Genomic DNA, 19,628 nt, shown 5'->3' with positions numbered 1-19,628 from the left:
TGAGGTAGAAACAGGTCCAATCTAGACTACTTAATCAGTTCCAGCCAGTGAGAGACCCCGCCTCATAAGACAGTTCCTGAGATTCAACAACTAAACCTGACCTCTGCTCTTCACATACGCAGGTGTGTGCACGCAGGCGCATGAGCTGCAAGGCTATACCCGAGTCATGGCTTGCGGGTTCATTCTGTTGCTTCGACTCCGAAGTCCAACTCCCTCATCAAGGGTCGGACACCTGCATCATTTCTGTGGCTCCTGACACAGGGATGCTTTATTAGCTACCATGGCTTCTTTGGTCCCATATGTGGGGGAGGTCAAGGCAGAAACCAGGGACACTGACATGTCCCTCAAAGCTTAGCCACCCAATCCCCCAACCTTCTTCCATAGTCAAACAAAAATAGCCATCCCTAAAAAAGGAAAAAAGAAAAACACCACACGCGTGTTGAGTTTTATTGAGAAAATAACTGTATAGCTGCATGGAACGCCTTCACAGTCACTATAAAACTGAAGCAGAATAAAAACATTTAAGTGGTTAACATAACACAGGAAAGCCAGGTACAGAGTATCATTTTTTTTCAAACACAGTATTGCTGCTGCCCCTCATCCCCCCCAACCCACCCTTCCTCCAATTAAAAAAAAAAATAAGGAAAAATCATTTGGATAAAGAGCAACACAAAATAAAACTTGGCAGCTTACGGAACACTTAAAATCCAGTAAATTAGTTGTGTAACTGAAACTGGATATATTCACCATCTCTAACACTTAGGCTATTTTTTTTTCAATACATAGGTTAAGTCCATTCTTCAGGTGAAAAAAATATCTTTAAAGACAACAATCAACACTGTTTTGGTGTTCCTTGTTCTAGTGTGTGTGTGGGTGTGTGCGTGAATGTGTGTATGGACACTGATTATATACTGTTTCTATGTCGTTGCCTAGGGTGGGCAGCATGCACAGGGAAGAGGAAGGGACGTGCACCGTGTCCTGCTTCCTTTATTCCTAGATAAGACAGCCAAGGCTGTCAGCCTCGGCTCTGGAGGGAAGTGAGTGTACAAACACCACAGTGTGGAGTTCTTCAGGAGGGTTGTGAACATCTACGGAAGCTACACATTTCTTACAGCTGAGACTAACAAGCTTTGAGGCAGGGTAGAGCCGAGCTTCCGAGGCAAAACTCGCGAGGGGCTTCTCACCTCGGGCCTATGGGGCAGGGCGTCCTTTCCTCCAGGGACCTGCTGGATCATGTCGGGTAAAGTGATGAGGCCCTTGTGGGATCCTAGAGCCTAGCACAGGGAAATGCCCAAAGCAATGGCTCAAATGTTTCTTGAATAAGGAAAAAGAATTAAACACCGCCCCCCCCCCCCCTTGCCAAGAACACAGAGAAAAGCTGACTCTCCCGTGAAACTGATTTCCATTTAAATAGAACATTCTAGAACCGTCAGCAATGAGAGCCAGGAGACAAATGGGAGCCATTAGAATTCAGGGAAACCAGGAAAACAAGGAAATGGAGGGGCCACCGTGGAAAAAAAAAAAGCTGTGTGACCAGGAAAGAGTGGCAGAAACTGGGCCGCTCCTTACCCACAAATGGAGTATGGCCCACGGTACCCGGCTCTAAATCCCGGACCCTTCAGAACTTCTTGTTCTATCTACTGCAATCAAAAGACCACTTCATCTGCCACCAAAGTGACCCCACGGACCGTGGGGGGGCTCCAGCTGCCGATTCTTTCCTCAGTGTACCCTCCGTGTGGGTCCAAGGTTCCCTTCCAAACAGGACATGAAATTTGAGGAAATCATGAGGACCATTTCCTCCTGTGAAAACTGAGGGAGTTGTCTGCACTGCCTCCACAGTCTCCAGCAGATCCCAGAAAACATGGGGCAGCCAGTTTTCTTGTATGACTCATACTATCTCACTCTCTAGCTTTGGGTAGGGCCCTGGGACATTTATCCCTGTGTTTCCCAAGGGAAGGGACACCCACATCACTGTGTTCTCAGGCCAGGCAGTTGGGGCCTCCAGCTGGAACTCCTTAGACAAAGCTGTGCCCTCCACTGTGCTAGCTAGCAGGACTTCTGATCCGACACAGATGTCATGTGCCAGGACATTTGCCCTGGGCCAGTTTCCCTGACTGTGAAGCAAATTCCTTGCAACAGCAAGGGTCTCATTTGTTCTCTGCCCCAACATCTAGCATTTTTAAAAACATTATGTCTAAAAGAACAAACCATCTAAAGACAGTGTGCACTCCCCTCGTATAACCTGGCTACCATCTGTAGACTTTGGCTTCGAGTTACAGGGTCCCTTGGCAGTTCTTAAAGATCCTTGTAAGTCATCAGGCAATTCCCTTTTACCTCGTGCCCACCACTTACCAGTGAATAAGCTTTCCCCCAAAGTCAGCGCTAGTATAATAAAAAGGGTAAAGATAACACGTGGAAAGGTACATATAAATATTGTGGAGCAGTTACTTATTAGAATAACATATTAAATCCTATGACATAATAACATAAAACAAAAATGGATTTTAGCAAGGTCTGATTTAATTATTGCTTTTTTAAGAAATTGTCTTTAAAATAAAGGGAAAATAATGAAGGCTGGTTAGTTCTTCTTTTTCCTCCTCCCCCTCCCACTCCTTCTCCCCCCCTCCCTCTCCTTGCCAGAAATGAAACATTCCCTCATCCAGAAATTCAGGGCACCTGATTAGTGAATGCCCTTATCATATTGCTTTAAATGACAGAGAGAGTAAAGCTGGAGTCCTTTATAGTCTGTGAGGCATGAATACAAAGCATAAGAATAAATAGGATGTGGTCTAAATGTCAAATCACCAATACAAAACTGCACCAAACTTCACAATTGTGACTCACGCAAACACCACGTTAGGTCGGTTCAATATAAGAAATAGCGCACCAGCCCTCTGCCTTGATATCCCTTTTCATAAAAAAAGAAAACTCTCACTCACTCCTGAAGCTGGCAGACAGCCATGGAGGAACTACTGTCCAGCCACGTGTCATGATCAACCTGAAATTTTAACGCACGCACACACACACACACACACACACACACACACACACACACACGCGCGCGCATACACGTCATACCCTTGCTCGTGAACATACACTCTTTATACAGGCACACGGAGGCATACACACCATCTTTAGGATTTGTAGCTGATTCCACGTCTGTACTTAAAATTTCTATTCTATATTTTTCTCTTTGTCATCCTGAAAAACACTGGTTATTCAGCAAAAATAATCTCTCTTCCTTCCTTTCCCAGTCTTCCTCCCCCCCCCCCCATTTCTCTCTTTACCTCCGTGACTTTAACGTTGACTTTCTCAGATCCAAGAGAGTCCACCCTATGCCCCAACCACTTCTAAGGCCCACTTTAAAATACAAAATAGTTATACACACCATTCTTTTGATCATCTATATACCCTTCTGAGGCAGAGCCTGCCCTCCTTTTTGTTTTCAATTATTGCCATTCTAAAAACATCCCTACCATCTCGAACCAAGCTGTTTACTGGGTACAGATTTTATCCATGTTCCTATCCCCCATCCCATCATAAAAATAGTCATTGCCCGCTAAATATAATTTTCATATGAAGAAACAGAACTGTGAAAGTGTGTTTTCCTAAAATAACCAGTCACCAGGATAAGCAGAAGGTCCTAAAGCTAATAACCCATTTGGTTTGGCTCTCTCCCCTAGCATTCTCAACCTCCTACCGTAGAACAGATTGCATCTGCAACATGAAGAGATATTGTCTTAAAAATACAGGTCTTTAAATATATTGCGACCATTGAGTGTTCCCAATTAAAAATGATTTCACGTAAGCGAGATTGAATCATCATTGCCCCCTCTTGGGCAACTATGGAAAGAAACACCGCTCGTTTTATGGCTGCTGGAGAAAACGGAGTCGACCCAACACGTCTGATGCCTCAGGAGAGCAAGGGCTGGAAGCCGGTGTGGCAGAATGAAGAGCCTGTCTGCGGTAGACTGCACCAGCCTGGGCCTTGTTTGACGCCTCGGAATGGGACGACTATGTCACCGCTTGCTCCTTGTCACCCAGCTGAGGCTGGCTTCAGTTCTGCCTGCGGCAGCTATGCTGACTCATTTGTCAGGCCTGTGTCCCTTTGGATTGGTTGTGGAATGGTCCAAAGCCAGGGGCTTCTTTGAATCATGAAGAAATCCTTTCTCTTCTGACTCTCTGGTCTCAGAGTTTGATGGGTGGACTTCTTCGCTTTTTTTTTTCCTTTTTGTTTTATTTGTTTATTTTTTTACCATTGTGCATTGCAGCTTCTGGTCTACATGAGAACTGTTGAGTTTGTATGCACTTCAATAAATAGTCCGTTAAAATGCTTCTGAATTGATCATTTCTCGGTTTCTTTGTGGAAACTCCTTCAGCAAAAGAGTTTCCTGGGCTGAAGAAAGTCTACTCATTGCCCTCCTCCTCCTCCTGGTTGGCATAAATCCCTGCCTCCCAGCGCAAGGCCAGAGCGCTCTTTCTTCGATTAACCCGTGTGGCCTCCAGGACCTGAAAAAAGAGGGGCAGACGTTAACAGAATTCATTCCATTTCCTTACTCGGCGCCATGTTCACAAGATGAAAGTGATGCGGGATCCGGTACGACTGGGGTAGGTGATGGGTGGAGACGGAACAAGGAGGAAGGGATGAAAGAGGTTGGATGTGACTTCATTTCAAAGCCCAAACCCACTCACTCTCTGATGCATGGTCTCTAATATCATCTTTTGTTGCATATTTACTGGTTTCTTTGAACTAGACTTGACTCAGCCTCAGTTTTGTTGGAGGGGGAGTTGTTTATTGTGGTGCTGGAGACTGAACCTGGAGCATCGAACGAGCTGGGCAAACACTGTACAGCTGAGCCCTGCCTGCTCCCCGGAGCTGACTAGTCTAAAGTAGCGCTTGACAAGCTGTCCACGCCTGTTGTGCGCAGACCTTTATGTCACATTGAAGCTGTTTATCTGTGGCAGCCGCTATCCACGTGAGGCCGGCAGACCCTTGAAGCGCATTCAGACAGCTGAGAAATGAAATATCTGAGGGAACTTATTTAAATTTAAATAACCCTCTGGGGCTAGCGATCCCCATTTTAAACAGCGCAGACCCTCTTAGCTGACTCATAAGCAAAGATGGGGAAGGAATGTCTATCTTTGGACCAATGTGGATTTGATGTAGTAAGTTTGCAGACTCACATAACACTAGGAAAATATCTATATCCCAAGAATCTACTATGGCAGAATGAAATACCGATGGCCACCGACTGAGGGAATGGGGAAGTCTTCAGGACAATAGAAAGTCATCAGTGTCTGGTGTCTGTGTCATCAAGGTCATACGTACCACTAATAATAAGAGAAACTAAAGGTGACGACATCAAGGCCCAGTAGGCTCACCCCCGTGGGGGTGGGACCTCTCTCCCTCATGTTTACTGGAATCATTTGTGGGCTCCCGAGAGAAGACATCAGGTCACTTGTTCCAGTTTTCAGTTTGGATAGGATGGAACCCACGTGAAAGGCACGTGAGTGGCCAGGACACAGGGCAAGGTTCCAGGTCAGGGCCACTGTAACAAAGGCAAGTTCACGAACAGCCCTCTGCTGTTCACTGAGGCCGCAGAGCTTCTGATATCAGAGAAAAGTCCTGGTTGGTTTTCTGAACCGCAACAAACGCTGTGCTCTTCTAAAAATGGTCACTGGAGCAAGGGGCAGTGACGTTGGCAACTCCGGAGAGGTAGGAAGATGCCACGTGGAAGCAAATGCCGGGTAGACTACGGGGCCAGGGTCCATCCTGGCTTGCTACTTTATATCTGTGCCAAATGCAAGGACTATCCACAGCTTCTGGATGCTTCCATCTGAAGGTCTTTCCCTTGTCTCCCAACACGGGACAGCTGGACTTGACAGGGAGGTGATAGCCAGTCACCTTTGCTGTGTGAACAATGTGCTGTTGAGAGTCACAGCCATGTCATGACTAGCCCCGTGCAGAAGCACACACTGGAGGAAAGCGGGCTGCCAAGCTAAACTGGAGTTTCCTGGCCAATGCATGATAGCACGAGAGTGAGGGATAACAGCACATGGAGTGTAATACCCGAGCCCTACAGTTTTCTCTCTTGTTCATCTTGTATTTCAAGTCTCTTTGCCTGCTCAATGAAGACTGCACTTGCCCTAACAGCATGGGCTTTCTCAGGAGGTAGTATGGCCTCTGGAGCTCAAGGAGATCTACACTTTAAACTGTATGGACAGCGTGACCGTGCCTTAAGTCACAAACTCCAGTGCTTCAATATCCCCACGTCAAATGGGCATCGTAAAAGCCACAGTGTGGGGTCCGCCCAAGGGACAAACAGTTTCAGGTGCTGCAGCCCTTAAAGGATCACTCCCAACCTCTGAGAGGTCACAGATTCTGGCGTGGAATAGAAGCACCGACTGAATAAAGACCTCTGTGCTGTGTGAATTGCTCGCGTTGGCCTGAGAAATTCCCAGGAGCATGAAAATAAAGTCAAGGTTCTGGAAAAAGTTTCCTTAAAAAATAAAAATAGCCAGGTGGTATGGTGCCTGCCTTTAATCCTAGCACTCGGGAGGCTGAGGCAGGTGGATCTCTGTGAGTTTGAGACCAATCTCGTCTACAGAGCAAGTTCCAGGACAGGCTCCAAAGCTACAGAGAAACCCTGCCTCGAAAAACCAAAATAAATAAAAAGTGAATAAATTTTTAAAAAATACATAAAAATAATTAAAGAAGGGGTTTTGCCTTGCTAGCTAAGCCCCTCCCCCTTAAAAGATTTACTTATTTTTATGTATATGAGTGTTTTGCCTGCATGGATGCTTGTGCACCACTTGCATGCCTGGTGCCTGCAGAGGCCATAAGAGGGCAGTAGATGCTCCTGGAACTGAAGTTGCAGGCAGTTGTGAGCTGCCATGCGAGCGCTGGGATTGAAGCCAGGTCCTCTGGAAGAGCAGTCAGTGCACGGAACCATTGGTCCATCTCTCCAGCGTCCCCTTTCCTTTTTCTTTTGAGACAGTTCCTGTCTTGCAGCCCAGGCTATCCAAGAATTCACAATCCACCTACCTCCGTCCCCAGAGTACTAAGACGAATGGCATGTGGGTCCCACACGTGGCTTTAAGTCTCTTTTAATGTTTGTAAATCTCAGTTAAATTTCGTTCCTTCAGAAACCCGTGTTAGCATTCCTCTACCTGATCGTTTGACCATGGTGCCTGGGTTCCTAACACGCCACAGGAACAGTGGCACATGCGGGGTATGAGCGTTTCTTTCCTCAGAGAATTCAGTCGCAAAAGGTACATCAGGCAGGAAAATTATAATTATAGAAATGTTTAGCATAGCTTGAGTTTAAACATCTAATGGTCAAGAACTCAAATAACTCATGAATGTAAACATGAGCTCTTAATTCATTCCCTCTGATCTGGATGTCCTTCTCATGTGACTACCAATTTCTGATCAAATCTAAATGCCCCTGCTAAGACACAGAGAAGAAAAGGAATGAGCCAGAACTGAAACGGCTGAGAACCTCCGTGTAAAGCTGCCCTAGGGCTCTGGAAGCTTAGAAGTGTGGCCTTGGGAAGACTCAAAAGCCAAGCCCTCAGGAGAGGTATGAATGAGTTCTTGTTCTAAAGTTAATTCAGATATGGGTGAAGGGTGTACGCCTTAATTGCTAGTAAACTCTGAACTCTTAATACTTTTATCATTGCCCATTAACTTGGCTTTCTAAAGCCTTTTCTGGGCCCGAAGCGAATGTGTCTGGGGTTCTAGTCAAAGGATACTTTCAGTCACAAGGACTATGAACCAATTACTATCTTAATGCTCAGTTTTCGAATGTTCTGGAAGCTTCATGCAGTCACGGCTCACATTGACCTCCTAGGAGGCTGACACACGGGGAAGGGAAGTAACTTGCCTGGCATTTCTCAGTCAGTAGAAGGAAAGACCGAGATTTAAACTCGGCTCTCTCCACAGGAGGAGTCGATCCTTGAGGCCATCAAGCCACAGGGTTCCCCAGCAGCTGTGAGACACGGGGAGCAGCAAGCAACCCTTGCAACCCAATTCAAGGTTTTCTCACTGTTTTCACACATCAAGTCATTGGGCACAGTGGAAGAAAAACTATCAATGCTTGTCGAATCATCCCTAAAACTGTCTTTCTAATGCGTGGGCATTTCAAGGCAGTTTTCAACTTTTCAGTGGCAGTCAAACGAGGGCTAGGAAATAAGAGACAAATGGGTTGAATTGCTGAGTGACTCCATTTGTGTTCGAGCTGACCCGTGATCCTCCTGTATCTTCTGCTGAAGACTGATTGGCCCAATCCTGCCTTCCTTGTATACCCTTGGCCAGAGTTTCTCTGTTCTAAACCATACTGCCTCAGGGAGGATGTGGGAGCAGGGCCTGATTCTCCAAGGGCTACTTCCTAAATGAGGACCACAGACAGACAATGAGGAAAGAACATGCCATGATAGTATCAACGTTAGCTTTAAGTCTTATACGCCAATCGGTTACGAATAGATTACATCTATAGCTACAAAACACAGTTACTCTGCTAATAATGAGCCATAATCAAAATACACACAGTGCTAGAGGTTGGTACAACCAACGAGAAGAACATTTGCAGGAGCTGGTCAATGAGAGTATGCCCGGTGGAAGATAGAGCATTGTACCACGCATGCACAGAAAGATGTGTGGTGATGGTCACGGGTGCTTGCCTAGCATGCAAGAGGAGCTAGGTTCAATCTCCAGCACAATGCCACCAAGCAGCCAAGAACCCCCCAAAAGTTCATCATCAGAAACAACTTAATCCACATTCCCATCAGCATGAAACTGATGGAGAAGGGGATTTAGTCCTTCAACAGAACACTGCTCAGCAGTTCAGAGGAAGACACTAGAAGCGCACGTTAAACAGGGACATATCTAGGAGCTGTGGGACAGGAGCTGCAGAGATGGCTCAGTGGTTCAGAGAACTGGCTGCGGCTGAGGAGGACCCGGGTTTGAATCCCAGGGTCCACAATGGCAGTTTAGAACCATCTGCAACTTCAGTTCTAGGAGAGCCAGTGCCCCCTTCTGGCCTTCAAGGGCACTGCATGCACATGGTGCACAGACATACATGCAGCCCAAACTCCACACATATAAAATAAAAGCAATTGAATAAAGTAAGAAGAGGATCCCATCATGTGATTTACCATTTATAGAAAGTTTAAAATGTGCACACACACACATACACACACAAACCCTTAAGGTGTTCCTTATGTTGTATAAAAACATGCACAAGAATGAACACCACATCAACAGTGATCCCTCTGAGGAGATACGGAATGACAGAACCAGAAAAATGGGAACTGGGAGAAGTAACAAGAGGGCTTGGACTGGATTGGCCACACTGAGTCCTTTGAAAACGTCTAGCTGGTAGGAGTGGGGCAGGGACAGGGCAGAGGCTGTGCAGCCTGGCTCCAGGGTTGCAGGAGCATGCTGCTGCATGCCTTCTTGAGCTCTACTATAGTGCTGACTCAGAGTCAACCCTCCATTAGTTATGAGCTGGGTGGATGAATGATTCCCTCTGCAGCTGTGTACTTTTGAAATAAAAATTCAATACTATATAGAAATGAAAATTTACAGAAAAAAACAGAAACATGAAAAAAAGAAAAATGATTTTTTAAAAAGAAAAAGAACAGGACTAGATAGACAGTGCTTGTCTGACATGCATCGAGTCTCAAATTCAATTCCCAGCATGCACACGTATGTATGTGTGTGTATGTATGTATGTGTGTGTATGTATGTATGTATGTATGTATACAGCATTTAAAAATTTTTAATTTTGGTGGTCAGCACGGAGACAGAGTTTCTCTGTGTAGCCCTGGCTGTCCTGGAAATCTCTATGTAGACAAGGCTGGCCTCAAACTCGGTGATGCTCCTGCCTCTGCCTCGCAAGTGCTGGGATTAAAGTCAAGTGCCGCCATGCTGGACTTTACATTTTTTAATGTGCATGTGTCTTGAATTCAATTCCTATTGTGTGCGTGTGTATGTGTGTGTACATCTTTACACACAGAATAATACTGCATTTTAAAATTGCTTAAATTTTTAAGTTTATGTGTATGTGAATGTGAGCATGTGTATGTGTTTGTGTATGTATGGTATGCATGTATGCATGTATGTATGTTTGTATACATTCATCAGGTAGGTGTCTGCAGGTTAGAAGAAGGTGTCAGATCCCCTGGAGAAGAGTTACAGGAGATTGGGACCCACCAGATGTGGATGCTAGAAACCAAACTCCCTCTTATTCTCCGCAGGAACAGCAAGCACTCATAACTGCTGAGCCGTCTCTGCAGCCCCACCAGGACTGCATTCTTACAGCACACATATTAGTCCAAGCCTGGAGAGAGGAGGGAGACCTTGGGATGGTCATCCCGCATCCAAAGAGCAGAGCTCTCTGGGAATCGTGTTAAGGTTAATAAAGGACTAGTCTTCTGTCAAGCTCAGCCTGTAGGGGTGGCACTGTGTGCTAACCAGACCAGAATATATTTGCTGCTTGTGCCTGAAGAGAAGTGTCTACACAGCCGGCCAATAACTGCCCTCTAGTTCAACGTTCTCCAGATCCATGGGTGACAAGGTCTTCTCGAACCCCCTCCCCTGCCCAGCCCAGCCCAGCCCAACACAGCACAGCACAGCACAGCACAGCAGTGGTCACTGTTGTGTGGACTCTAGCATCGGAGTCAGCTCCCCAGGTCACAAAGGCCAGGCAGAAAACACACATGGTGAGAAGGCATTTTTCTTGCCGCTCTTATTGAACACAGCAGGAGACAGCAAACCACGACAGTGTGCACCAGGAGCAAGCATGCAACAGGACCCAGACAGACAAGTTGAAAAGTACCTCGGAAGTCACCTTGCAAGACAGTAACTTAGAGGTGTACTGGCAGAGAGGGGAAAAAACCAGGGTTAGTACACGGTAGAGACACAGTCACAGACTCCCCTCCCTTGGCGGCTGGGCACTGGCGCCGTGCTGGAAGTGAGTAGGCGGGGAAGAGGCTTGTGGGTACCACCATCCAGCCTCTCCAAGTGTGGCTTCATCTGATATTTGTTTATTTAAAGGTCTGTATCTCTTGAGGCAAATAGATACCCTATGGCTCACGAATACAAATATCAGATAAGCCGGGCTTTGTTAATTCCAGGTGTTGCTTTCACTTTCTGCACACTGAATTAACAAGATTTTTTCTCCCCCATTGTCTAACCAGCTGCCCACCAGCAAGGACCTAGATGGCCATTCTGGATTGGACGGATTCTGTAACCAGATAGCCCATTCTTTTCTTGTGGGCTTCTCTGAACCTTTTAACAGTCTTGTACCCCATTGCGCTATTATAGTAAGACCCCGATAATTGAATGAAGAGAGGAGGACATAAGGGGAAAGGGAGAGAAATGGGGGATGAAGGAAACACCAGGTTTGTGGAGGCAGGTTGCCTAAATCTGACCTAAGGATGGCACCAGTTAACTAACCACAGTTTCCCTCATCAGAACCCTGTGGATCTAGAGAAGAGGCCAACTGTGGGATGGCCCTTGGATCATCATCTGAGATGATTACTTAGAATTAGTGTGGAAATGGAATGGTCTTTTAGCTCCTGGAGACACTCATTGCCAGTCCAGATGGGTGAAGGCTGCTAGGAGTCGTCTGCCCGAGTTCGGAGAGGAGGGGACCTTTGAAAAGTGAGGCTTTGCCATATTCATTGCCGCCGAGCTTTTCTTTCCTTAAACTAACGGTCATCCACAGATACTAACTTCCTGTCGCCGACGTGGAGCCTCCCAGACAGATATTCCCGAAAGGTCCAGGGTTTCAATTTTCACCTGTCATCGCCTGGATCCTCAAATGATCCCTTTGTCCCCAGCAGGACAGGACAGTTTAGAACATGACAAAGGCCACCAAAGGCAGCGTGGCTTTCTCACATCCCTCTCAGACAAGGATTCTACCAACCAGGAGCCAACCAACTTATCCTGTATATGATTCTTTTTTAGTTTATATTTATGATTCTTTTTTAGTTTATATTTTGAGTCAGGGTCTCTAGCCCAGGTTCTTCTCTGACTCTCCATGACCTTGAACTTTTGATCTCCTTGCTTCTGCCTTCTAAGAGGTGGTATTACAGGCATGTGCCACCATGCCCAGGTTTTGCAGTGCTGGGGATAAAACATGGGGTTATGCCATGCTGGGCAAGCACTCCACCAATTAAGAGAAGTCCTCAGCCACTGGCTTTTCACAAGTGTAGAGACTGAAGTAATAGGCCCTTGAACTGTGGGTAGGGTTCTAGGTTCTAGAGAGTATCATTGCTCTGGTGTGACTTCAGGGGTGACTTCTAGTCTTCCAAAGAGCCATCAAGGGTGATACCAGTAGACAACTAAAGGTGTCAGCATGAACCATGGAAGGTTCTTGGAGGGTAGAAAACCCAAGAAGCCACTTGTCACCCTAAGACCAAAGTGTATGAATGGGGTCAGGAGAACAGAACTGCATGGCCTTGAACAGAATCTCCGTTAGCCTCTAGAGACAGGGGAGTCAGCTACATAGCCACCACCAAGCAACCATCTCCTCCTTGTTGTCATTCTGGTACACGAAACAATGGAAAGGTGCCCTACATTAGACAGGCCAGTGGGTGGTTTGGAAATCAATTTTGCCTGATGCCCACATAATTCCTCAAGAAGCAATTTGAGTACGTTTTTTGAGATTGGGGTCTCTTTTAAAAGGGGGCAGGGAGGGGTACAGGGGATTGGATAGATTTTCATCCTATCCCTAAAAATGTTCAGCAGTTGACAGATTTTGTTCTATGGCAATTCCAGGAAACATTCAAGACATCCCACCTTCAAATAATAATAAAAAACAAACTGATTCATTAAAAGGTTTCTTTCCTAGTCAACAACAGGTTGCTTGATTTCCTTGGGTGGACTAGAGACAGGAGACCCCCAGCGCTTTAGAAGGCTAACTCCAGGCCACCTCATTCATTCAAAGAGGAAATGGGGACTGGTTGGCATTCCTAAGGTGGGTGCCTGAGTGTCAGTGTGCCTGACGGAGGGTCTAGTTTTCCACCTATGACATGAGCATCTCCTATGTCGCCGGCAGACCTGGACTATGTTGTCTTCCTAAGTCAGCTTCCCAGCGCCTGGGATTAGAGACCTGTGCCACCAGGCTGGGAACATGCTTCCCTCCCGTCACATCTGTAATCCAGGGCTAAAAGCACACACAAGAACCATAGAACACATGTAGGAAGCATCTGTGTGCCACCCTGGATGGTCCACGACTCTTGGGCTAGCTTCCAGCAAAGCTGCTGATGTACACTGTCGAATCGTGGGGAGAGAAGAAACCATAGGCTGCTATGCCTGCACTTCAGCCCGCAATGAACAGCGCCTAGAGAGGGACTGCCCAACTGGCGCCGCTAACATGACTTAGTAGACATCAGTTGCTGCTGGCAACTGCCCAGTGAAACCCAGTCTGTAGCAGCTACCCAGGGCAGGGTTCTATCCAGAGATGCCTCTTGGCCGCTCAGGGTAGCTAAGCAAGTGTTTCTTCATGCTTAGGCAGAAGGGATGTGTGTTTTCATCTTTTCTTTATCACTCTTAGTTGAAAAGAAGCCTTCAGCGTGTGGCACTCATTTCAGAAACTCTTGAATGCGGGATTATCCAGCCTGGACATGAAAGGCAGGGAGCTAGCAGGGACTTCCTATTGTGACCCGCAGTGCACTCTAGTTGAGGGTAACTGCATAGTTTATCCAAACTTGGATGCTCTGAAGAGTTAAAGAGGAGGTTATACAGAGATACTGGGACAACAGGCAGAAATGGGGTAGTTTATCAAGCCAAGCTATTTGTGACCTCAGTGTAGTGGTGAGTGTGTGTGTGTGGGGGGGGGGGCTTTGATGAAAGATAAATGACTGGTACCAGAGAGTCTAGAGTGTTTGTCTGTACCCTCGGCTGCCCCCAGGCTCATGGGGGACCACTCAGAGCACCTCATACGTCTCTTACTAGACAAAGGAACCACAGAGCAGACGACTACCCTCACAGCGCACATGACCAGCATGTGCACAGTTCTGAGCGTTGAAAATAGATGGGTAGTGGTGTGGCTGTTAGCCGTCCTTTAAAATGGCTCTTTCAGCCGGGCGGTGGTGGTGCACGCCTTTAAGCCCAGCACTCGGGAGGCAGAGGCAGGTGGATCTCTGTGAGTTCAAGACCAGCCTGGTCCACAAAGCAAATTCCAGGACAACCAGGGTTGTTACACAGAGAAAGCTTGTCTTGAAAAACCAAATAAATAAATAAAGAAGATGGCTATTTCCGGTACGATTCTGCTCACAAAGAGCTCCAAACAGTTCTTGAGCAGTGTGCAACACACAAGGATGCAAGGGTTGATCACGGCACAGATTCTGAAGCCTGAGGTGCTTCCAGAGAGTGTGCATTCTTCTGTGTTGCACAGACATTATCTTCCTCCACACCCACCATCTCACATACCAGCCTTGCCCACCACCTCAAGCTTGACTCAGCCGCCAGGACCAGCTCTTGATCACAGACATTCTTGTGACACGAAACAAGACCCTCCCGAGGCACCTTAAACCACTCATTTAAAAATAGGTTTCAGATCCACGATGCAAGACAGCCAGACAAACGCATACACATCCGGGTCTGAACACGCATACCACGCTGCCAGTCACCCTCAGAAAAGAGAAAGGAAAGGAGGAGAAACTTACACTACTATCATCCATTCTCTCGCGCCTTTTAGATTTGTGTGTCTCATAGTCTTCCATGAGGGTCTGCATCAGGTTCTTGGGCCGCTGGGTTCCGGCAGCCTCTTCGGGGGCTAAGTCAGGCTGCAAGCTGGGACCTTCGGTTGTGGGGGATGGAGGAGGTTTGACTTTCTCTATTTTCCCTGAAACAACATGAAGAGAACACCCTTTCTAAGCTTATCTTCTCAGCACTGCTTTGAGAAAGAGGAAAAAAAAAACTGGTTCACACACACACACACTCGCAAAATCAAGAGCAGAACAGAGTCGTGGTTAAGTGGAAGGGTTTCATTACAAGAACACATTCAGCGCACACCACAGGGACACCAGACTGAGAGTCAGCAAACTCAAATGGGCGTGGCAGGCACTTTGCAACACGTCAGACAGACAGACAGGACACTAGCTCCAAGGCTGTGGAGACGTGGATTTTCTCAGATCACAGCATAAGGCTATCAGAAGTGGCAGCATCGTAGAGACCAGTTTCTTACAGGTGAGGAAGTTGAGACTCTACGAAGGCCACCGAAGTCAAAGATGGTCCCCAACACTCCTGGCATCCTCTGCCCTCCTCGTCAGAAGTAACCGATTACCAGCCGACCTGTCAAAGTCTTTGAAGGAGAATGAGACTCCAGATTCTCAGGAGACACCAGTCTTAATTGGGCGGATTCCTTCATTTACCTTACCTGTCAAAGACTTGAAGACGCACCTAGGCTTTTTGGAACAAGACGAGAATGACAACTAAGGATAGAGTTGGAAAGGCAGGTTTTGGCTCTTGAGATTGCCCCTCAGGAATTGTCGGGCAGGGTGATTAGAGTAATAGTTACACAGCAGTGTGGGGCCGAGTCACATTCTCTAAAACCAACTGCATCCTTCAAAAACGTGTCAGACAGAGACAGACACTGGCTCCAAATAGCCAAGGGATATGTACTCTATCATAGATCACAACAGTAGGATGTCGGAGGAGTTGGGACCTTGGAGACTTGCTTTGCTTTTGAAGACATTTATCTCCTGTTGTCAAGGATGGCCTTGAACTCACTACAGGGCCCAGCTGGCTTCAGAACTCACTTCTCCTGCCTCCACTTCCCAGGCGCAAGGATGCCAAGCTTAGCCACAATGCCTGGTTTCTGCAATGCTGGAAACTGAACCCAAGCAAGCCCTCTACCAGCTGAGTGCCTCAGCCCCCAGAGACCCCTGTCTCACAAGTGAGAAATCCTCAGCCTTCACTTCTGGATCAAGGCACGCATGGGGGTTTCAGTGCCACAAAGACTCAACTGCATCTCAGAGAAGGTGAACAGTTTTCTTACCATGCCAACTGTGGATGACATGTTTGGAGCCTGCAACAGGAAATAGGAAGCAAACACACTAACTACATAGATGGGTCCATTCATACATTCAAGAGTTGGGGTAAAGTCCGAATTTCTTAGTCTTTTCTTCATTTCACATCACAGATGTCTAGTGTAGTCCTTGCCATGTAGAAGGACTTATAGGAAGGCCTTGAGTGAGTTTCTGGAAGGCAGAAGGGAGGCAGGGAGCTGCAGCCTTTAAGCCACACAAACTCCTTTTGGTTACATACGTAACCCAGAAAGCCCAGGGGTTTTGTTGTTTTATGATTTGTTTTGTTTTGTTTTGTTTTTGAGACAGGGTTTCTCTGTGTAGTCCTGGCTGTCCTGGAACTCATTCTGTAGACCAGGCTAGCCTTGAACTCGGAGATCTACCTGCTTCTGCCTCTGGAGTGCGGGGATTAAAGGTAGGTGCCACCAACGGCAAAAGCCCTTGTTCTTTTTAACTCTTGCTCTTCTTTGAACTCTCTAAGCGGCTGAAGACAGGTCTCCTTGAAAGATCCACTTCAGCCGTGAGCTAATCATTCAAATTTTCTTTGATTTAATTTCCATGCTTGTGAAAATGAACATTTGGAAGGCGTGGTCTCTATGAGCTCTTCTAACTCATTGTATTGATTTTTAAGGGGTGTAGGGGGAGACATGAGGCCATGCATTTGAGGATCAGATGAAAAGCAGCTATTAGCATAGAGAAGAGGACTCTCATCTTCACAGCCACAATTATAGTAGTAACTTACTGAAACCTGTATAAGTCAGGTAATGTCTTTTTATATTAACAGTAAAATAATATTTCAAAGTCTTCAAATTCATTAGCTATGAATTTTGTTTTTTAATTATGGAAATTAGGTAAGACTATAAAGACCAAATACGTATCACAAACATCATTTGGACAAGCATTTACCAAGATTTTCCCATCACCCCTCCATCTGAAGACTTGCTGAATTTTAAAAACTAATTCTAGAGTTAAGGCCATTTCAGCCTTGAGTGCTTAGTACATACCAACTAAAACTTACTACTGAGTATTTAATGTTAAAAAAAAATTGAAGCTGGGCAGTAGTGGTACACATCTTTAAAAAAAAAGTTTATTATATATAGTATTCTGCTTGCAGGCCAGAAGAGGGCACCAGATCTTATTACAGATGATTGTGAGCTACCGTGTGGTTGCTGGTAATTGAACTCAGGACCTAGGGAAAAGCAGCCAGTGCTCTTAACGACTGAGCCATCTCTCCAGCCCATCAGTGGCACACATTTTAATCACAGTGCTACAGAGGCAGAGGCAAGTGGATCTCTGTGAGTTTGAGGCTAGCAGGTCTACAGAGCCCGATTATTCCATAGCCTAGCAGAACAAAACCCATCCCTGATGCAAGAAGCAATACCAGCAACAGTCACTAGAGGTCGCACACGAAGCAAGGCTAGCTTCGCAGCCCTGGAGGAGCAGCCTCCAAAGGGAGGTCATTGACAGAAGAGGCTTCTGATAGCCAAGCCCAAGGAAGGACTGTCACAGGTCCCTAGAGACAACGGAGAAACTATGTTTCATCCCCAGACTTCTTGTCATCACCCTTGGCATTTTCACAAGATGCTATATTGGTCCGCCTTCTCTGCCAAGCATCCCCCCTACACAGTATGGTTCAAGTCACACCTGAGACTCCAGCCTCAGGAGTCACACGAGCCACCGAGAAGCTGGAGAGGAACTGCTCCGCAGCTGACTTGTTCCGCAGGGTCCTGAGTTCGGTGTCAAAGGCTTCTCACACAGGATGATGGGAGACTTCTGCTACTTCTCCTCCAGCACCTCAGAGTTCAGGGGGTCATTACAAGACCATAAAGCATATGGTCTGTGTATATGTCTGGGCCACTAGTCACATTAATCTATGGCCTCATGGAGGCCCCCCAGGTTCTGTGACCCCAGTAGAATCCTCAAACTGTAGACTATCCTGGGTGTCATGGCGATGTCACTGTTCCAGTATCCCCTGCTTTCATCCCAGGTGGGCCCATCAAACCTCACTCTTGACTTTGTCTATTTGTTTGGTGATTAGTCAAGTACCCGATGACACCTGAAAATGGCTTCCCTGTCCTCTGATTAGTATTCTGCCATTCAGACTCTCTCTGGGGTGGGCCTTTCCCACCCAATTGAGAGAAATCCTTGAGGAGAAGTAAGAAAAAGCAGGCCACAAAAGCAGATTAAGTTGGGTGCGGTAGTAAACTCTTGTAATCCTATCACTAGGGAGAGAGAGGCAGGAAGCTCTCAAGTTCAAGGTCAGCCTGAACTAATTGGGGGGGGGGGGAGCAGAGTGCTTGCCCAGCACCAGTGAGGCCCTAGGCTCCACCCCAGTTACTAGCAGTGGGGAAGAAGGCAAACATGAAGACATGAGGGTGAAAATCGGCCCCACATGAACAGAAGGGTCCAGTCAGCAGCAGAATAGCCTCCCTAAGGATTGCCAAGCCCTGGTCCCTGAAACTTGTGGTAATGTCGCCCTTGTTAGGTCAAGAAACCCGAAACAAGTCTCAGTCAGCGCTTGTGGCTCCACCCATCACTCCTCACCCCACCCCCTACTCTAAAGCTCTCCCTCAATGGTGGAGCTTCTGCTTCCTTTTCCTCGGCTTCTGATTCCTATATAAACGCAGCCATTTTGGACCAGTGGTTTCTTGTGCCCTCAGCTCCTGGCTAGCTTCACTTCTAGATCTCTCTTGGTCTCTCTCTCTCTCTCTCTCTCTCTCTCTCTCTCTCTCTCTCTCCCTTCCCGCTGGCCCAGTTCAGTCTGACTCTTCCAGATGCCCTGCCCTCATACCTACAATAAAACCCTCTCCTCAACCGTACCTTGGGGTCCTCATTTTTCAGTAATATATGGTAATCCTCCTGCCTCAGCCTCCCCAAATGCATCTACTTCAGCACAAATAAATTTTAAAATATAAAATAAACCAGATCTTTTTTTTTTCTTTTGAAAAAAAAAATGCAGCCCAGGCTGGTCTCAAACTCCTCTCCTGACTCTCTTGTTTCCACTTCTCAAGCTGGCATTACAAAGGTGTTCCATCACACTCAGACTGGAAATATTTATTTTAAATATAAAAATTAGTTCCGGCAGAAATAAATGGATCAACCTGCTCATTTTAACCTTCACTTGCTAGGTTCACTGGGTCAAATTCACAGCTGCAACACAGCCAGGCACGCTCAGAAGCAAGAAGGGCGCTAGGATCTTCCTTGGAACCAGCCCATGCTGTCTCCCACCAAGAGAGGCAAAGGCAACTAGGAAGTCTGAACGTGTTCCCTATCTATGCACCAGAAATAATTAAAGCATTTTCTGGTCCAGAGAAGACCTCCATGCTTGGCTGTGTTTTGGGGTTTCCCTCGGGTAGGCTGTACCAGCAGTGGGCAGAATAAAGAATGTGTAACATTTCTTACTCACAGAACACAGGGAAGGCTGTGTCTGCTGGGGCACAGCATGTCATCCCTGCCGACTCGAGTCTTCCTCGGGAAAGCCTGAGATGCAGACTCCAGAGGTTTAGATATTTTTGTATGAGTATGTAAAGCAAGTTTGAATTTGGGCGATTATTGCACCCTCTGTCTGCAGAGTCCACGGTCATAAC

The 19,628-nt window shown here is 46.7% G+C and overlaps 1 protein-coding gene across 5 annotated transcripts in view; it reads right to left on the bottom strand.

Annotated features, from left to right (window-relative positions):
- Positions 1–433: 433 nt before the first annotated feature.
- Palm2akap2 (PALM2 and AKAP2 fusion) overlaps positions 434–19,628 on the bottom strand; it is a 414,772-nt gene continuing 395,577 nt past the window's right edge. For 3 of the 5 annotated variants that reach the window (XM_041657131.1, XM_041657134.1, XM_041657135.1), the window contains 3 exons: positions 14,680–14,858; positions 10,842–10,880; positions 434–4,509 (listed from right to left, as the gene is read on the bottom strand). In XM_041657131.1, coding sequence (XP_041513065.1) covers positions 4,408–4,509; positions 10,842–10,880; positions 14,680–14,858 — 320 coding nt within the window. In that variant the 3' untranslated portion in view covers positions 434–4,407. The remainder of the gene's footprint in view (positions 4,510–10,841; positions 10,881–14,679; positions 14,859–19,628) is intronic. The other 2 variants (XM_041657132.1, XM_041657133.1) reach the window with 2 other exon arrangements.

This window comes from Microtus oregoni, unplaced genomic scaffold, assembly GCF_018167655.1.
Source record: "Microtus oregoni isolate MIOR12 unplaced genomic scaffold, Mior012 000008F_ref0000371, whole genome shotgun sequence".
NCBI classification, from domain to species: domain Eukaryota; kingdom Metazoa; phylum Chordata; class Mammalia; order Rodentia; family Cricetidae; genus Microtus; species Microtus oregoni.
The sequence above is the reverse complement of the archived record's forward strand: the minus strand, read 5'-3'. Positions and strand labels throughout refer to the sequence as shown.